Source organism: Gekko japonicus, unplaced genomic scaffold (genome assembly GCF_001447785.1).
Source record: "Gekko japonicus isolate JY-2015 unplaced genomic scaffold, Gekko_japonicus_V1.1 scaffold57, whole genome shotgun sequence".
Taxonomy (NCBI): Eukaryota; Metazoa; Chordata; class Lepidosauria; order Squamata; family Gekkonidae; genus Gekko; species Gekko japonicus.
Genome location: NW_015160208.1, coordinates 1,982,979 through 1,997,131, shown reverse-complemented (window position 1 = coordinate 1,997,131; position 14,153 = coordinate 1,982,979). Strand labels below are relative to the sequence as shown.

Genomic DNA, 14,153 nt, shown 5'->3' with positions numbered 1-14,153 from the left:
CAACTGTAACCATAAGCAAGCGTGCTTACCGTCCCGGAATCATTCAACAAAAGGCAGATGCTTTGCTGTTACAGTGGAGTCTGCACAGAGTGGATTTCCAAACTCCAACAAGTTTCCCTACCCCTTTCTTTTAAGTTTAAAGGGGCATTTCCAAACAGTCATTAAATTCTTCAGTGTTACATTAATGAGTACTCACGGTAGACATCTTTCTCTATCTTGAGGATAAGGTTCACTCTCTTTAAATTCGGCCAATCATGTCTTGTCACTTAGTGGCTGCCAAAGAGCGATCTCTCTCAGGTCTTTGCTTCGGGATGGTAGGAGATCTTCTCGCGCACCTCCGTGCATGCAAGTTCCTAAAATAAGTCCCCTGCAATGAGCCCCCCCGCGGGAAGGCTCATTGGGAACCAGACACCCTGGACCCACAACTTAAAACTCGGAGATTCAGCATCTCCCTGGGAGCTCCCCAGGAGACATCTGATGGCGACGCGCCACAGACTGGTTCTCAAACCATGGCCTCCTTAAGTGCCCCACGGAACAAGCCCCCCGAGAGGGACTTGTTAATAATCTCCCTTAGGGTACCTCGAAACCCACTGTGACCCGCTTTGATGAACCATGATGGGCACAGGTCAAGGAAGCATGTGGTAGGGCGTACAGTTAAGAGCAATTTGTCAACTTCCTCTAGACTGAGTGGACTGAAATAATCCATAACCTGACAATAATTCATAACCTGATTAGGTTAGGTTGAGGTGGTCAGAGAGGTGGTTTTAGCTGGTGGAGACCACACTCTAGGAGGCCTTGGATCACCCAGCTGTCCTAGTTGCCAGTCGCACCACTCAAACTGTCAGTATTTCTGCCACCACCACAGGAGACAACACCAAGGGGCCTCACAAGCAGTGACTGACAATAAGCTGTAGGGCAGGGGTGTCAAACATGCGGCCCGGGGGCCAAATCAGGCCCCCAAGGGCTTCTATCAGGCCCGCAGTGGAACTGCCTGTCTTCTGCTTCTTCTTCCAGTTCTGCTGCTGCTGCGTCATCATAGGTTTGCAGTTTACAGATACACACCTGAACAGCATACTCAAGATTGCAACAGCACGGACATTTTGATGCAATAATTCAGAGCAAGAGGTGTCATTTATCAGACACTGTTAAATAAACAAAATATTGCAAGAGTGCTAATGTTTCAAGCATGTTTTTATTTTAAGTAAAAAAAACCACCCTTTATGTTTGTGTCCTTTATAAAGTTGGTATCTCGCTACCTGGCATTACATTTTATGACACACATGGCCTGGCCCAACAAGGTCTCATTTATGTCAGATACGGCCCTCTGAGTTCGACAACCCTGCTTTAAGGTATTTTGTGAGCTGCAGCTGTGCAGTTGGTGGGCTGAGTGATGCTGCTTGGCCAGCACAGCAGCTCATCGGTATCTGCTGCTGAGAGGGCACCTCCATGTGAACGGAGGAAGGAACTGCTGCCACCCTAAACTGAGCCTGAGGAGATGAGGGAGGATCCCAGAGAGATGGCCACCCAGAAGCCCAACACACTCTTAGCTTCCTGCTGGGGCTGCTGTAACCAGAGGCTCCACCTGTTGGCTTCTGGATCAAGACCCAGGAGCTCATCAAGATTGGTATCTTCATGGTAAGGAGGGAGGAAGAAAGAGGAATGGAATAGAAAAGATTAAGAGGGAAGAAGGAAGGAAAAGGCAGAGAGAAAGAGGTAAAGAAGGAATGGGAAATAGAAAAAGGACGACAAGATGATGGGGGATGAGAACAAAGGAGAAAAAAGAAAAAGGCAAAAGCAGAAAGAAGGTGGGAAAAAGCAGAGACACAGAACAGAGGGAGAATGGGAGAAGACAGAGAAAGATATGGAAGAAGAAAGCAGTGAGGAAAGGGAAAGGCAAGGAAAGGGCACAGGAGGAAGGAGGAGAAAACAACAGCCAGAAAGAGGACTGAAGAGGAAGACAGGAAGGGCATCCACAAAGAAACAGCAGGAGGATTTGGGGGAGCCTCCCCGTGGCCCAGGTTTTATTTGGAGGCAAGATTCTTCCTGCCCCACAGTCATAGTTGGTGATCAACAATGTTGCCCTTTCAAAACATAGCTGGGGAAACACCCCCAGTTATAATTGTGGTGACTGTTTTTCCACTTTCCTCCATTACAGGGCTTCACATTCTTTCCATCCATCCTCCCACAGTTGGGTAACTTTGAAATTGTGTGACACCCCCTCCCCCATTCCCATATGCCAGTTGGGTTGAGGATGAGAGGCTTCCTCCATAACTGGATATATTCAGATTCTACAAGTGTCATTTTTGTCCACCTCTTCCCTCATGTATGAATGGCCATGAGGTAGCCCATTGCATGGATTTTTTGATCCACATTCTGGAAGCCATATTCAGAATTAGATATATGAGGCTGTCTGATTAGAACTTTGAATACTTCATGTTAAAACCCCAAATTCCACAACCAGAACTTCCAAATTCTACAGTCGTATTGTGACCAAAATTATTTAAGTACTCTACACCAAAGTTCTGGTTTTGCTGTAGTAAATGAAATGTTGATTCATTGGATACCAACTTTTACATAAAGAGTTGTTGCCAGTGATATTCATACTGAGATAGGTATCCTACTAGAATAAAGTCCAGTAATAGTGGCAGAGAAATAATGGAACTCATTAGACATTGGAAAGCAGTAAGGCAGGGCAGAGCCTCTTGTCAGCTTTTAAGGCTTATTTCTACAACTACTGTGGCTAGAAATTTGCTGGAAGCCAAATTCTACAATTCATGGCTTGATCACAGTCATGCAACAAATTGGGTTCCTGTTACTGCTTCTTCTGGGAGGCAAGCATGGAAATCTAAAATTGTGTTATGCTGAGAGATAAGTTTAAGAAGACCGTAACAAACATCTGCACAACACCAAGACACATGCATCATTTAGACTATATATGCATTTTCAGCAGATACTGGATACGTTAAGCAGAGGCTTGTGATTTATCCAAGGGAAATTTCCCCATCATGCTCTGAGATCAGAAAGGAATGCCAGTGCCAAATGAGCCACCTGGCTCCTGAGGCAGTTTCTGGAAAGGAAAAGCTTGTCAATATTTAAAAATCCATCCTCTCTTTCTCCCTCTAGCTTTCTGCATTTTGGTCACTAGAGGAGAAATAGGAGGACTCTGAGTTTTGTCCTTTAGAAAAGACATAATGTTATGAAGTATGGAGGACAGCTTTCTTTTTCTACACCTGGCTTGCAGATGGCTGTTCTCCCAGTCCCATTGCTTAGGCTGAATGAGCAAGAGCTGAACCATTCTCTACAGATGTGGCTTGCTGATAATTGCTACCAAGAACTCTCCAAACACACAGAGAACTGAATGAACAGCTTGTGGAATCTTTCCCATGGTCGTTCAGCTCCTTGGACAGGAGACAGCTATCCTATCTGTACTTCTGTAAAATGAATCTTAACCAGTATTGTCCGCTGTCCCAGCAAAGACATTGCTTCAAAGTTTTTTCTTTCTTTCTCTGATCAATTGAAAAATGGTTTTGGAGGAGAAACAATTGCTATGATATGAAATATTCATAAATCATCTAGAGGCATAAAAGAAATTCTTCTCAGGTTATTGTACTCATTGTCCCCCCTCCCCTTGTTTTTCAGTCCTGCCAAGCCGACCTTGTGAAGGACAACGGTCACAAATATTTCCTTTCTGTTTTGGCAGATCCCTACATGCCGGTAAGGACAAATAATCAGTTTTCCCCCCTCCCTTTTCAAATTCTGTTCAGAAGTAGCTTGCTTTATCTTGGCTGTGCTGCTGTTATAAGACAAGTTACAGTACCAGTTTTGTCGATGGAGAGAGATTCTTATTATGTAGCTGTAACATACAACAGCCTTTTGAAGAGTGGACGGGGAGAGTGAGGTTGCAGTGCGCTAGGCAAGCCAAAGAGGAGACTTAAAATGTCTAAATTGTTTTTATGTAATCAAAGTATTTTCCACACAAACATTCTTTCACTCCGTATTTATTTCTCTTTGCAAAGGAGACCACATAAGTGGACTGAGAGGTTATTGTCAGTGGATTGTGTAACAACCTGTTCCATCTTTAAAAAAGAAGCTAAAGTCTTGAAAAAGTAGATACACAAAGGCATTCTTTTTGTCTTCACTATAGTGCAGTTATGAGCAGGGACTATTGGGGCACAGATCTGTTCTCTGCATTTGTTTTTAAAACCTTGCACTTAAGGGGAAAATCTAGCAAAGTACAAAATAATTTCCCATCTCTCCTTACTGCATATGAAACACAGTAACCTTGGGAAAATGTTCATATCGTTCTTTTATTTCTTTGAAACACAAAGCAACCATATTATTAGCTTGTTGACATCTATCAAGATAGAAACAGCGGAAAATCCCCAAAATTCTTTTACAGAAGGCTAGAAAAACTTATGAAGAGTATTTTCCTTTTTTGTTTTCTAATAGAGCTGTGCTGTATGTGCATGTGTGCACATGTGCTCACACAGGTTTTGGTGTGTGGTTGAAACTGTTATTTAAAACAGTACTTTCCAGCATTACATGCTAATGCTTGAAATAACTAAATTGAAATAATTCAAAGCCCTGCCACACTGTGATTTTCATGGCCACTGTCCCCATTTTCATTAAGTAGCAACAAAATTCAGACAAACCTGAATGTTCTCAGAGTCTCCTGAAGACAACAGGACAAATTCCTCCAACAAGGGCAGCATCTGTGTGTTTTTTTTTTAACTTGCTTTGCAGCATACCTATATTGTTATCTTGAAGTCTTAAAGGTATATTCTTCTTCTGCATGTGTTTAAGGCTGAACACAGGACAATGACAGCTTTCATCTTGGCCGTGATTGTCAACAATTACAATACAGGGCAGGTGAGTTCAAAAGGCGAAAGGGATGGTTGCCTCTGCATCTGACCTCATGGATAATCTTGATTTGTTTTTAAAAGTTGCATGCCACTGGCCTAAGTGTATTTCTGTTCTCCCACTGGATCATTTCCCTAGGTATTGATATATTCGCTTGCTGTTTGTTTCAATACTTTGTTGTAGGAAGCCTGTCTTCAAGGGAACTTGATTGCCATTTGCTTGGAACAGTTGAATGATCCACATCCTCTTTTGCGCCAGTGGGTGGCGATTTGCTTGGGTCGTATCTGGCAGAATTTTGACTCTGCAAGGTGGTGTGGTGTGAGAGATAGTGCCCATGAAAAACTCTACAGTCTTCTGTCTGATCCAATCCCAGAGGTAACCTCGCTAGATCTTTGACTAAAGATCCACTGGAAAAAATGGAACCACTAACATAACATTGCCTAAATTGTGCCTAGCCAAAAAAAAGTCTTGCATTGTTTTTGCATTAAATCACCTGACAAAATCATTTATCAGTAGAGAGCCAGTTTGGTGTAGCGGTTAAGCACCCAGACTCTAATCTGGGAGAACCGGGTTTGATTCCCCACTCCTCCACTTGCACCCGGCTGGATGACCTTGTGCAAGCCATAACTCTGGCACAGCTGTTCTTGAAAAAGAGCAGTTTCTGTCAAGAGTTCTCTCAGCCCCACCTACCTCACAGGGTGTCTGTTGTGGGGAGGGGAAGGGAAAGGAGTTTGTAAGCCGCTCTGAGACACCTTTGAGTAGTGAAGGGCGGGGTATAAATCCAATCTATTATTATTATTATTATCATCATCATCATCATCATCATCATAATCGAGGCTTTGGTTAGACCGTAACTAGATTTCAATTATCAACTCTAGTGGCTGTGGACAGTTAGTTATATGAAATAATTATCTCAAATGTATCCAGTTTGCTCACTACAAATAACCTTAATTTGAAAGTATTTTCCAATGTTAGTTTTTTGCATCATCTTTGGCACACCAACACGTACAAGTGAGACTGAAGAGTATAGCAGAAAGGGCATGCTAAAAGATTGAACTGGGACCTTGGTGAACCATATTTCTCTTGCAGGTTCGCTGTGCTGCAGTCTTTGCCCTTGGCACCTTTGTAGGGAATTCAGCTGAACGGACTGATCATTCTACCACCATCGATCACAATGTTGCAATGATGCTGGCCCAGCTCATCAATGATGGAAGCCCCATGGTCCGAAAGGTATAGAAAAGGATGGGGAGGGGTAGGTTTATGCAGGTGACCCCCTCCCCATCAAACTAGTTTGTACTGGTTTAGATGGCTGGATAGACCCATTTGATGTAAGGCAATTTTGTCTGTTCTTATGAGCAACTCAGACTACATCTTGACAATTTGTCATAAGTTTTATTTTTCCCTAGAGAGTAGCGCATAAACATGTCATGATATCTGAACAAATGAATAACTTTTATAATGTTGTTAGACATAATTTAGGATTCCCAGATGTTTTGTACTTTAAAGGTTAGCTTCTTATTCCAGAAGTTTATGGTTGTTCCTTTCTACAGATAGTGAAGCTTCAGAGGGAGCACCACATTTCAAAAATGTGCTACTTTTGATGTTACTATCTGGCAGCATTAAGTAATGATGGAAAACATGACATGTTTGGAAATGGCTGATCTGTAGGGCATTCCTTGTGGGATGCATGAGGATGTATATGAATATCTTACGATGCGATTAGTGGTAATGGCTATCTGGCCTCAAGTATGCTTTGTCTTCTGAACTCGGCTTGTGTTCCTGACGTGTGTTTCTTACAGCTGCCTGTGCAGTGAGGCTGGACCTGTTTGCATTCTCCTTTTCAAATTAAATTGTTATGTTAAATGATCAAAAAAACCTTCCTCTTTTGCCCCAACTCAGCCAGTTCTCATTGGTTTTTCCTTGCTTTAATCCCTTATCTTCAGCAGAACTGCCAGTAAGAATGGGTTTTCTTTTCCCCACCCTTTTTTAAGTATATGTGGGTTCCTGGAAACAGAAGTAGCTTCATCAGTATGCAGGTGCCATTATGTGGATTTTAAAAACATTGGTTCTCCTAAATAGAATTATTTCCTGTTAACAAAGAGCTTGCCTTTCTTATCAGTAGAGAGCCCTTTACTACTACTCTCCCCCCCCCCCACTATCTCAGGGAGACATGCATCATAAAAGGGTTACTGGCCAGCTGCCTGGCGGCTGAGTGTGTGTCGTCATTGCTCTTGCACTCTGGCAGGTTATATCAGCCCTCTGTTCACAATGATTTCTCTGAATGGCAAGTCCCATTGTGTCGATCATTCTGTCTCTCCGTTTCCTGGGAGGTTTACATAAATGTCAGTTTCTGCTTGGCATTGTGTTTTCTGCCTGAAGAATAACATTATGCCACTCTCCATGTTCTAAAGGAAATATAAAATTAAGTTCAGTACCCAGAGCGTGATTTAGAAGAGCACTTGCTGGGAGGGGGGATAGCAGTCCTTGAACTGAGGTCACAAGCTTTATGGATACATCATGACTTCTGTGGGCTATCACTATGAAATACTAAATGCCTTTCTTGTTTGTCCTGAACATCAAGGTGCTACATTTTGTCCAGTATGTCTAGACACGAGGTCTTTATCAATATGGCATTTAATTTGCTGTGCAGTATGGGAGATCCCTCCTGAGACACAAAAGGGCATTGTATAACAAAACAGTGAAAGACAAGGCATTAAAAAAATTATATTAGACCCTGCAGCTTATCCACCACTGGAAAGTGCATGTCTAAATGTTGCTGAGTGCCAAAGGGAAAATAGATCCATCAGGAGTAAGCTGTCAAGCTTGTTATGTCACTGCTTTCTTTTTGAAGCCCCTGAAGAAAAACAAGAGGCAAGGAAATGAGATTAGCCATGCTGGCCTCTGCCTCCAGAATGTATTCACTTTGAAGACTGTCTCATTTTTTCCTCAGGAAACAAGAGCCACGTTCTGTCTGTGTAATGCTCTTCTGTTTATCACTGTATTGGTACTAGTGTCTTACATTACAAGCTATGAAATTAAATATGAAATATTAATTTGTTACTGGAAACATGAAGTATCTGGAAGCCCTCTGGGAGGCAAAGGGGAGTGGCTATGCAAGGACAAAGGGAAAGCAGGACAATTCACTTCAGCAAAGAGCTTTTCCAAAAACTATAGTTGGAGAAGGGGGAATGAAATAGCAGCTTAGTCTTAGTCAACTGAAGGTTGCATCTTCTGACCTCTGATTTATAGATCAATAACACAGGAACCACTTGCCTAGTGCTCAGGGGCACAATGGCCAGAGCCCATGAGTTGCATTCTGTTTCAAGCAAAATGCATTTCAGCTTTTCTGATGCTTGTTTGTGCAAGTAGGACTTCAGCAGCACAGCCAATTGGTGAACTTTAGGATGCTTCATTTCTTCGGGCTCTGTCACCCACTACAGACAGATCTGGAGTTTGTGGTGTATATCATGATGTTTCTGTCAGGCACTCAGACCCACTGTAGAACAGGTAGACAAATCTTCACACTGCAGACAGTAGGCTCCTTTGTCATGCACGAAACTTGCCCTTTAGTATGATTCATTATGTCCTGCAAAAGTGCAGAAGGGAGGGGTCCATGGACAGGAGAGGAATGAAGTGGTGTCCATTTCAGTAGTCCATGTGAAAATACATCAGTTTGACAATACTGGGCTGAATCAAAGAATAAGGAGAGCCTGGCTAAGAATAAAAGGCTTTTGTTGCAAAGAATTCATTTTAGAGTCAAACGCTCCAGCTTTCTTCAGATCTTCACACTAGAGTGAAGGAAAAATCAATGCTTCACCAAGCCAAGTATAAAAAAGTGCCCTCATCCTCTCTCAAGGTGACAGATGAGTATTAATTTTGTCAGAAGGCTGGTTTCACAGGGACTTGATTCTCTTGGTTAATTTTTTACAAAGATGCTCAGACAGCAGTGTGATCTGCCACAATACTGCAAAAGAGAAGACTTTTGCTAAGCAGTAGTATCTTTACCATTTTCTTTGTGCAAGAAAAGGAGTGAGGAAGGAGTATATGTTGTTGGTGCCTTAGGAGGAAATATGCATGGGCCAGTGAGTCTGTACTAGGGATGTGCAAAATAAAATGTTGTTTTTTTATCAATTTGGGTGTACTGGACCCCAAAAATATCATTATTCCCAAATATCGGTATTGTACTGGTATTAAGGTAAATATTCAGGAAACCTGAATATATTTGGCTCTATTATACCCTATGGGGACTGTCCCCATAGGGTATAATTTAGTATTTCACTCCCGAGTCATGCCGCTGCCATGCGACTCCACGAGTGAACTGAAGGCATTTAAACTTTAAATGCCTTCAGTTTACTCGCTGCTTTGTGCCACTGTATTTAAAGTTTAAATGCATTCCATTCACTCACTGAGTTGTACAGCCGCCACAGCCAAACTTAGCCAGTGAACTGAACACATTTAGCCATGCTGAACAAAAGCCAATAATAGCTGAATAATATTGGCTTATATTCTTATAACATATAACATATATATTCTTCAGCCGAGCGCCGAAGAATAGATTCTTTTGAACTATGGTGCTGGAGAAGACTCTTGAGAGTCCCTTGGATTGCAAGAAGATCAAATCAGTCAGTTCTAAAAGAAATCAACCCTGACTGTTCCCTGGAAGACCAGATAATGAAACTGAAGCTCAAATACTTTGGCCACCAAATGAGAAGGGAGCACTCACTGGAAAAGACCCTGATGCTGGGAAAGATTGAAGGTCAAAGAAGACGGGGACGGCAAAGGATGAGATGGTTAGACAGTGTCATCGATGCAATGAACATGAAATTGAGCCAACTTCAGAGGACAGCGGAAGACAGGAAGGCCTGGCGTGCTCTGGTCCATGGGGTCGCAAAGAGTCGGACTCGACTGTGCAACTGAACAACAAAAAATGGCTTATATCTGGGTCTGGCTATTTTGGTAGCCAAATACAGGTCTCTGATCTGTATTCGGCTGAATAAATACCCGAAAAATACTGATAAGGTATTTTCCAGGTATTTATTCGGCTTAGTATGTACCAAGCGCACATACCTAGTATGTACTTGGCATGGTGAACTGAGAACAGAAGCACATTACTAGCATTACTCTTTAGCTGAGAATTGTTCTTGATCTTGCTGAGTTGAGTAAAAAATGTGTAGGTCTGATCTTAGAATTCAAACTCGATATTATTGCAGAAATCCATTCCACATCTGTCCCTCAGGGAGGGACCATAGGTCAGTGGTAGAGCGCATGGTTTGCATTCAGAAGGTCACAGGGTCAGTATTTCAAATCATCTCAGACTTGTGCCCTTGCTGCCTGAGACCCTTTAAGATCTCTGCATGACACAATCCTGTAAGGCAGAGCAGACAAATCTTCCATTTAGAGTGAAAATTATTGCATAAATCCTTTCCTTGTCTGCCTTTGTCTTGAAACATAGCTCTTCAAAGAAATAAGGGTCTCTAACCTTTGCTCTAAAGGAAGATTCGGGGCCAGTTCTTACATAAAATCACTCCTCTACAGCAGTGTGTTGAAACAAATCCAAGATACCATTCTCCTTCTGCTTATAGATAATTTGCAGGGGAGGGGGGAACCAAAAATCTACAAACATTCCCATGGAGTCCATTACATAGGAACCTTGGAAGGGTATTATTTGCAGGTCACAGAAATAAGACTGCTAGATAAGTCCCAAACATTGACCCAACTCCATCAGTGGTCTAGATTTTTTTTTATTATTATTTTAGAATGCATTTTGACTTTGGGATTCATCATTATAGGTGAAGCAAGTCTCACAAACCTGAAGATAGAATGGGGGAGGAGTTGCTCATGCACACTAGAATAATTTTATGTTAAAATAACATTAAGTCTGTTCTGATTATAGCAGCTTGTTAATCTTTTTGTAAATAAAAGTTGTGAAATTGCACTCCAAATCAGCTTAGGAGCTCTTAAATGTTAATTGTGCATTTTGAGTCTGAACTTTTCTCAGCATGGATGGATGGGACCAACATGTCTTATTTTTAAAACGAACTCCTTATCCAAGAATGACTCGTCCACAGTGCAGTTTCTTTAGGTAACATGAAAATCACAGCATTTCAGGAAATAGCATTCCTCAAACTTTGACTTTTAGTGTTGGATATCTTATTTTCTGCTCTCTGAGATACCAGGCACCTACTGATTGAAATGTTCCCCAAATTTTGCAGAGATGGAAGTTGTTCCTTGCAGTTGGTTGTTTGATGCACACACCGTGATCAGAGGTCTAATTTTTTCCCTCCTTTGCCTCTCCACAGGAGCTGGTGGTGGCATTGAGTCACCTTGTAGTCCAGTATGAAAGCAATTTCTGCACTGTTGCCTTGCAGTTTATGGAAGAAGAAAAGAACTATGCACCGCCTTCTCCTGCTGCTCCAGGTGCTGCTACATTTTCTTTGTGGTCAAAGAAAGTTTGAGAAATTTCTTCTATGGGTGTGGGGGGGGGAGTAACTGCAGTGGTTGATATTGCTGGCAAAAATCTAATATAGTCTGCATTTTCCTGCATTATGACATTTTATCTTCAATCTGAAAAGAGTGAAATCCTTTTGTGTTTCACTGTGAGAGATATTAAGAGAGAGCTTTTCTCTTGACTGTGACATGGCCTCCACAGACCAGGGCACTGTCAAGATAGCATGGTGCTGTGTATAAATTTGTTACCTGTGCTAAATTAAGGGCTGCTATAAAGAACTGTTGTTGCTCTGGTCTTACAACCCTGCTTTTGGGAGATGACACATGAAAGAATGCTTTGTTATACAGAGAATCTACAGCTCTCAAAGCCTATTTCTGTTTACAGTAGAAATGGGCACAAACTGGCTCACAAAGTAAAGATCGTCATGAATTTTGGCCAGTTCATGGTTCACAAAGCAATGTTCATGGAAAGGCTCCTGGCACAAACATTTCATGAACTTTGGTGCTGTTTATGGCAGTTCATGAATGGATGCATTTTCAGACAGACTGTCTGAGCTCAATAAAACTGTTTATAACACTCCAAGGCAATTGGGGGAGGATAGAATTTGGAAACACCAATAGAAGCAGTCCAAAGCTTAACAAGCATTGCTGGCTGCCAATAGCATAGTTCCCATTCTGCTCTATGGGATAAGAAAGATATATATATACATACACACACCTTTTCATCTGTTGGCTGTTCTCAGTTACACAGAGAGGCAGAGAACTTGTTAAAAATGGACTACCAGAGCACATTCATTTATTCCCTTCTGATTGTGAAATCCTATCCCCTGCTTAGGTGTTAGGTGGACTCAGGGCTTTGAGCCACCCCATATCTCTGCTCATGCTGAGCAGAGGGGCATAACTACTGTGTGCCTTGGTTGAGTGAGGACCCACATTTAATACCCTCTCAATTGTGAACTCTCCCCTGCTGGGGTTTGGGTATTAGGTGGACTCAGGGTTCTGAGTCCACCTGGTCTCTGTGCTCATGCTGAGCAGTGGGGCTTAGCTACTGGGTGCCTTGGCTGAGTGAGGACCCACATTTTATAACTTCCTGATTGTGAACTTCTCTTCCCTTCTGAGCTTTGGGTGTTAGGTGGACTCAGCGCTCTGAACTACCCTGTCTCTCTGCTCACACTGAGTGCCTCGGATGAGGACCCACGTTTTATACCCTCCTGATTGTGAACTTCTCTCCCCTGCTGGGGTCTGGGTGTTAGGTGGACTCAGGGCTTATGACCCTGCAAGAGAGATCAGATCAGATGATAGCCTTCTGTGATCAGTACTACAAGGGATTGGCATCGGCGGTCTCAGGAGACTTGGCAAGGCACTCTCTTGCCATCACCTCTGCCAACTCCTCCACCATTGCATGCCTGGCATCTCCACTGCTCCTGACCTCCCAGTTTACTACTGACAACCAGTAGTGGGGCTTCTCCCTGGTTGGGCTCTTTGAGGCAGAGGTGCTTAGAGTTGCAAGAAAGGAGAAGAAATGCAAGCTGTCAATTGAAGAGGCAAATGAGTAGTTTCAGGATGACTGCCAAGGAATTGGCTGGGAGTTTAGCTCATTAAGACTTAGCTATAAACTCAGCTGGGAAAAGCAGCAGTTTGTGGGTGTAACAAGTATACTTTGCTACTGAGCCACCAACCTTGCTGTTACTGGACCTCTGCAACCTTGAACTGAACCTGACAACTGGCTTTTCTGGAACCCTTGACCTTGGCCTGGACTTGCTGCCTGGAACTTCTTGACTCTAGACTGGACTTTGGTAAACCTGCATTCTGGAACCCCTGATGTTTGGACTGGACTTTAGTTACTCTCTACAACTTTGCCTGTAATCTGCCCTACTGGACCCCAGCCCATGCCTCCTGGGGCAGGTACATCTGTACACACTGTATGAACATACATCAACACTTCAATCCATAAACTCTTGGCTGGGGAAGAAACTGTAAACAGTCTTTCTTCATTATGCAAGACAGGTTGCATCATTAATCACTTTAAATGGAAAACTCTGATTTCCGCTGGTCTTGTGGGGTTGGGGTGCCCACCAACTGTCGTGGGGTTTCTTTGGAGAGCCCTTGTCAGAAGTCTTGTCATGTCTGTCTTTCTGTCCTTCCATCTCTGGAGGGCAGGTAGAAGAAAGTCAGCCAGAAATCTCCTGCAAGTTCGGTGTCTCTAGCATGTCAGGGGATGGAGTGTTCTACTGTGTGACAAACCTCACAAACCAAACTAATTCATCTAGTATCAAAAAAGTTTGTGGTGGTCCGTGGTTCATGAACCATGCACACCATGAGCTGATACGAACTGCATTTTCCTGGTTCTTGCCTATCCCTATTCTACAGTTCAAAAGTTGTGGGCTTTACATGCTTTTCTATGCCCTCTTCCTTTTGTTTCCTCCTCTTATGCATTTTGCTTCATTTTAGAAATGAAAAACTCTTAATCAAATTGCTGCTGGCCTTTTATTTCATTAAATGTCATCTTAAATATTAAACAGCCCAGGTAATCTCTGGGAACACTGGAATATCTACAGTCAGATCATTTAGATGAAAGTACAATTGTTTCCCTAAAATTAGTAATTTACAGAGCTATCCTGAGTTGTCCCTGCACTACGGCTGCCAGCTGCGGTGCCACTAGTCGCCTCCCTAAAGGGATAGTTATGCAGTGGCCAAAAGGGAAAAAAGGTTTTGCCCCAACAGTGTTGTCAGGCACTGCTGCAGTGGTGTCTGTGGCAATCCTGCTGCAGCATTCTGTTCTGGCTTTGTTGTAAGGTGAAGGTGACGTGATAGACAGGGCAGGCAGGATCACTGGGAGTCATGAG

General features: G+C 42.8%; 1 protein-coding gene across 1 annotated transcript in view; it reads left to right on the top strand.

The window, feature by feature from the left end:
• RPTOR (regulatory associated protein of MTOR, complex 1) overlaps nt 1-14,153 on the top strand; it is a 455,351-nt gene that overhangs the window by 309,493 nt on the left and 131,705 nt on the right. The window contains exons 12-16 of the mRNA XM_015408620.1: nt 3,640-3,714; nt 4,804-4,869; nt 5,044-5,235; nt 5,950-6,090; nt 11,160-11,277. Of these exons, the coding sequence (XP_015264106.1) occupies nt 3,640-3,714; nt 4,804-4,869; nt 5,044-5,235; nt 5,950-6,090; nt 11,160-11,277 (592 nt within the window). The remainder of the gene's footprint in view (nt 1-3,639; nt 3,715-4,803; nt 4,870-5,043; nt 5,236-5,949; nt 6,091-11,159; nt 11,278-14,153) is intronic.